Source organism: Vitis vinifera, chromosome 16, assembly GCF_030704535.1.
Source record: "Vitis vinifera cultivar Pinot Noir 40024 chromosome 16, ASM3070453v1".
NCBI lineage: Eukaryota > Viridiplantae > Streptophyta > Magnoliopsida > Vitales > Vitaceae > Vitis > Vitis vinifera.
Window position 1 is genome coordinate 1,642,570 of NC_081820.1, and position 6,213 is coordinate 1,648,782.

The window sequence follows — 6,213 nt, forward strand, 5'->3', positions numbered from 1 at the left end:
GAGTAGCCTTGAGTTGATCAGTTTGAGGAGATAAACTGATCAAGCAGCGTCTCACTAAGGAGATATGCCTTTATGTCAGTTTGAGTTTGAACTTCTCACTGGAGACAATGGGATCCGCCAAGAGTTATTTGTTCAATGGGAGATAAACTGACGCCAACCGACATGGCTTTGAACATGCAGCTATAGACGTTTGAAATAAAATCTTTGGTGGACCACCAGAAGAGGGAGTTTTTAATAAAGGATTTGTTCTCATGTCAGATTGAGGAAATAAACTGACACCAACGGACATAGTTTAATCACTTAGAATTGCTCTTAAGATTAGGAAGAAGATAAAATTGAGGTCAAATGTCAATCAAAACAATCTCCCTGTGGAATTATATTATTGTCGTCTAAGGCAGCTGAAATAGTCTGCCCTAGAATTTATTACAAAGCATTGGGGGAAGATAGTATTATAGATGTGTCAACCAGTTGATTTTAACTTAATTTGTGATCAAACTTAGAGAGATTTTTTCAATGGGAGTAAATTGTTAGAGTAAGAAGATTGGAGTATGGAGTTGATGCAATAGAGGATGAGAGGATTTATTATTATCATATGAGAACAGTGCTCAATACTCAGAAATCAACCGACGAAACCCTCAGCATAATACAAGACAACTTTATTATAAGGTGCATGGATTCATCACCATGGAGAAGATGATGCTTAATTTAGCTGAAAACATACATACATACATATATATATATATATATATATGACACTCAAAGACACGTAATATATATACTTTGGACTAGACTCATTATCCATAATTTGGCGATTTCTTCAACTGGTACGTTCACTAAATCAAAGAACCATACTTGGCCATCAAAGACGTAACGTCATCTTCCCGGGCAGAGTGATCACTAGTCTCATCATCCGTGAGAAGGTATCGCTCAAGGTCACCCATAAGCATCTTCTCCAAATGGTTGTTCCAACGGTTCTTGATAGCATTAGCGGTTCGCCCTTGAAGATATTCTTTTGCCATATATGCCCACCTGCAACACAACACAGGAACTCCTACCTCAAAACTCAAACTGAACACCACACTATCATATCATATCATATGATAATCGAAAAATATGAGGATGATTCTCATTACTCATTCCTATGCTCCGTTCGCTGGATGCGGATGATGATGTCATCTTCCTCTTCGGAGAAGTTCTCTTTGTTGACACCAGGCTTCAGATGGTTATACCACCTCTCCCAACAACTCTTATCACGCCTGTCCAGCCCTGCCAGATCTGCGGTACCTGGCCAAGGTCGATCGGGGTAGTTGCGCTTAAATTCTATGAGCCTATCGTCTTCTTCTGGGGTCCATAGCCGTCTCTGCTCCTGTTGTCTTGCCATCATGGATTTCCCTGCAAAGATGGAAGAAATTAACCCAATAAAGCTTCCATGAAATATACTACAAGAAAACAAATAAATAAATAAATATTACAATGACTGCTTAAAAGCAAGCTATGAAGAGAAGATTGAGACCTTGAAGAAACAATGTGATTGTTATCCAATGCTTGACTGAGCTTCATAGTGGTATGGGAAGGGAAGGGAAATTTATAGAAAAAATTAAGTTGCCTTTGGGTGATCAGTTTGAGAAGATAAACTGAAGCCATCTCATTGAGGAGACATGCATGCCTTTAGGTCAGTTTGAGTTTTAAAATTTCTCATTGGAGACAACGGATTTAGGTCTGATTGAAGAGATAAACTGATGACAACGGACATGGTTTTGAACATGAAATCTTTGGTGGACCACCACAAGACGGAAAAGTTTTAATAAGAGATTTGTTCTCAGGTCAGATTGAGGAGAGAAACTGACCCCAACGGACTTAGTTTAATCACTTGGTATTGTTTATAATACAACCAAGTCATATTGAGGACAACATAAGTTTTTAATAAATTTATATATCATGCCAATAAGTTGACTTGCAGTCATAAAAAGTTAAAGTTGAAAAGTAGATAATGAAATCATCCAAACATTGATTTCAATCCCCACCCTTTCTTTCACTCTCCCTCTTTCTTCTTTCTTATCATCCGACATCCTACCCATCTGCCTCATGATTACTTCCTTTTTCTTCGATGGAGACAAAAAAGGTTTTGGTCTTAACACGAATTCACAAAATCATCTCCATACCTTTTATATTGATAAATATTATAAATTTTTATCATTTCTTTTACTAAATAGATAATTTTATTATTATTTTATACATGTTAAAAATTAGAAAATGAAAAAGAATTAAATTATTTTTAATTAAATTATACATGTTAAAAAAATAATTTTTTTTTTCATTGGTTGGTTCCCACCAAAAACTAAAAGAAGTGGAATGCAGCTGTGTGACCATACATTCGGTGGAACTTAGATGCTTCCTCTACCTCGATCTTTAATATCAACTTCAAATATCATAAAATTTTGTGCTATAACTTAAATGTTTTACCAACATTGTTTTTAGGATATCTAACTATTTAATTATAAAAAATTATCAAAATTATTCTTTCTTTTCTATTGTCCACCTTTTCTTTTTATAATTATTTTTCCCTTTTTTCTTTTATTTTATATATTATTATTATTATTATTATTATTATTATTATTATTCACTTTATTATTTATAACGTTAATATTAAAATATTAATATAAATATCATTATTATTTTTCATAATAACTAATTATTAAATTATTTATCTCTAATTTAAATTATAACATAAAACATGATTTAATACCATATTTTAAATTATAAATAATAACAATCAAACTTTAATTAATCACTATTAAATAAAACTAAAATAATTTTATTAGTTAAATAAATAATTTTTGATTTTTAAAACCAAACCTATTAAATGATATTAGAATAGGACTATGATATTTCTTGATTTGGGAGGACCATAATTGTTAAATTAATTTTATTTTTTTATAATTATATATGCAGACACAGACTAACCGTACTATATTTATATTGCAATTACATTGAAGGAAATACATATTAATATAAATATTATTCATATTTCTTTAATAATTAGTGGTGAGATGGATTGTGATGATTGATGAGAGGGGGCTCTAGAACCGCCAGAGGAGAGAAGAGATTGTGACCTCATGGATTTGTCTCTTTATGGAGAGATGATGAAATGGTGGAAGGCAATTGTTTCATGGGAAAATTATAATCTTCCAAGTGGTATAATCCTTTAAAAGGACATGAAAAGTTAGCATTTCCTTTTATAATTTTTTTCCATTGTTTTTTTTCTATTTATATATTATTTACAATGTTATTATTAAAATATTAATCTAAATATTGTTTTTATTTTTAAAAATAAATAATTATTTAATTATTTAATTATTTAAATTATAATAGAAAATACTATATATATTACAATTACATTACATGTAGTATATATTAATATAAATTTTATTCATATTTCTTTACTAATAAGTGATTATCTATAATAATACATCACATAATAATACTAATATCAAATGTTAATAAATAATAATATTAAAAATATTAATATGTATAATAAATATCTCATGATTGTGTTAAAAAAGTACTAAAATGATCAAATAATAATAATAATTAATAAAAAATAGTAATCTTAATAATAATAAAAAGAATAAAATAAAATGGTAAATAAAAATTAAGAAAAGAAGAAAATGATAAAATAAAGAAAAAGGACAAATGAATGATATTTTTGTCTTTTTATCCATCGTTTTTTTTTTCTTTTTTTCTTTTTTTCTTTGTTATCATTATTTTTTTATTTTCTTCCATTTTTCTTGGAAGAATTATGCTATATTTTATAAGAATCCAAATTTCATATTTTAACCAAACACATGATATGATAAAATTATTCCACAAATATGCATTTAGTTATAACGAAATATTTGAATGCAATGTTTTTGTGAGGGATTTTTTTTTAGTTGTGAGACAAATAAAATTAATAAATTTAAATTTTGTCATTGGCAAATGTTGTTCTATTTCAGCAACAAAAGAATAGGAAGAAAACCTACAATTCTAATTTTTGTCCAAATACCGAACAAATCTTAGGAAATGGTCAACTTTCTAGTGGTACCTTTCATAATTCTAACAATCAGAATTTAAAAACAAAGAATTCGGCTACTAGATAGACCATAAACAATAGTGGTACCTCCTTTGGAACTTTCAAGCCTCAATGTCAGATTTGTTCTAAGTTCAAGCACACTACTTTACAATGCTGGTATCGATTTAACTTTGATTATCAGCCAAAAGATTCTAAACATTCCACTTCTAATGTCAAATTTGTGACTCTTGCTAATTGGCTAAAAGCCATTGTTTGCCATTTGAAAGGTCCACTTTTAGAGCAATAAAACCATTTGGTCTCATCCATGACGATCTTTGAAGTAGTGCAGCTCCTATAGTTTCTGTTAATGGTGCTCGATATTTCCTGTTGCTAGTTGATTATTTTAGTACATTCTCATGGTTGTATCTTTTGAAAACTAAAGATGAAGCTTTATATGTTCCAACGTTTTCAAGTCATGGTTGAAAGATAGTTTGATACTAAAGTTCAATGTGTTCGGTCCAATTGGGGAGGGGGGTGAGTTTTAGGCTTTTAAGAATTATTTAGCTACAAATGGTCTTCTTCATCAGGTCTCTTGTCCTTATACTCCTCAGTAAAATGGAAGAGTAGAAAAGAAGAATCGTCATGTTGTGAAAGTTGATCATTCTTTGTTAATACAAGCTGGTATGCCTCTCAAATATTGGTCATTTGCATTTCAAACTGCTATTTTTCTCATAAATCGACTTCCCTCTCGTGTTGTTTCAAACTGCCATTTTTGCTAATACAATGTGATTGATGTCCAATGCTTGGCTAAGCTTGCTCCATAGTGGTTAATTTTGGGAAGGAATTTAATACAAGAGAGTTGTCTTTGTTAGAATAATTATGGACTCACATATATTAATAATTGTTTATGATTAAGCTATATATATATATATATATATATATATATATATATATATATATATATATATATATATATATATATATATATATATATTCAATTATTTAGTTATAAAGTATGGGTCACGTTGTGTGTAAAACCCAAGTCACATGTATCTTACATGACGGGCCTAAGACACATGTGGCCCAACAGCCAATGGGTATGGTCCCTAAGGCATAGATGAAATTAATAAAAAGGACAATGAAACTGAAGTTGTGTGTCTTAAGTTTTCTTTTTTGAAAATACGAAACGTTTCTTCTCCTACCTCTCATCACAAGAGAGAATGCAGAAAGGTGGTTTCCTCCTCTATTGCCTTAGAAGAACCATACTTTTTCAAGGTCGAAAATGGATTCAGGTTTGTCCACGTTCTCTCAAATAATCGACATGTTTTCTTTATATGATTTAACATAAGTTTTTTTTTCTGGGTTGATAATGGACTTGACAACAAGTGGTATCAGAGCCACACATGTTGAATCATTAAGAAATGTCTGTTGATTCAAAGATACATGATTTTTCTCTCATATGGTGGATTCAGGGCAAGAAATTTCTTGATAGAATATGGGAATTTTTTCTGGGTTCATTTTCTATATGAATATATATATATATAAGGTTGTAACATGATAGGATTGTTTGGCAATTGGAGAAGCCTGCAACGCCCTTTTTGGCATTCATTTGGTGATCGAAGAAGATGATTTCGATCCAAAAGATGATTCTGATCCTCGGCGTTCCTTGCGACGCCATTTTGACGTTCGTTCGGTTCGTTTATTCGTCGAGGTTAGTTGCCATCTGTTTTTGATTTCTCACTTGTTGAAATGTCGGTCGTCAATTCGATGACTTCCGTTTTCCGCCTCCACTGGTCCAACGGTTGATATGATAATGTAAAACAAACTGTAAATAAAATTTCAGAGAAGACATGTTGCTGATGTTTTGATACATGTTAGTTTTAATGCATCATACAATGTGTTGATAAAAGAGTGTGCCACATTATTGTCTAACTAATAATTGACATAAGAAACTAAGGCAGGCAAATTGTCCGTTACTAATGATCTCTGAGCTTTACTGCAAAATGATAGTGTTTCCTAAAGAGTCTAGCAACTAAAAGGAAACACAGTTCTTAATGTTCTTCATCTATCCTCGACATAAAAATAAAAAATAAAAAAAAAGTTGTAACATGACAATGAACAACATATACACTGATGAATATCCTTATTGGTCGATACTCAAA

The 6,213-nt window shown here is 30.7% G+C and overlaps 1 protein-coding gene across 1 annotated transcript; it reads right to left on the minus strand.

Annotated features, from left to right (window-relative positions):
- Positions 1-833: 833 nt before the first annotated feature.
- On the minus strand, positions 834-5,729 carry LOC104882004 (trichome differentiation protein GL1-like). Its single transcript, XM_059733780.1, has 3 exons — positions 5,636-5,729; positions 1,134-1,392; positions 834-1,029 (listed from the first exon to the last, which is right to left on the minus strand). Exons 1-3 carry the CDS (start codon positions 5,727-5,729, stop codon positions 834-836), a joined length of 549 nt encoding a protein of 182 aa, XP_059589763.1.
- Between the last annotated feature and the right edge of the window lie 484 nt (positions 5,730-6,213).

Coding starts and splice junctions, on each gene's coding strand:
- LOC104882004 (XM_059733780.1), bottom strand. CDS start 5,729: ATGGCGTCGCAAGGAACGCCGAGGATCAGAATCATCTTTTGGATCGAA. Junction 1,393..5,635: donor TGCCAAAAAGGGCGTTGCAG/GCTTCTCCAATT, acceptor CCATCTTTGCAG/GGAAATCCATGATGGCAAGA. Junction 1,030..1,133: donor CGAACGGAGCATAGGAATGA/GTAATGAGAATC, acceptor GTTGTGTTGCAG/GTGGGCATATATGGCAAAAG.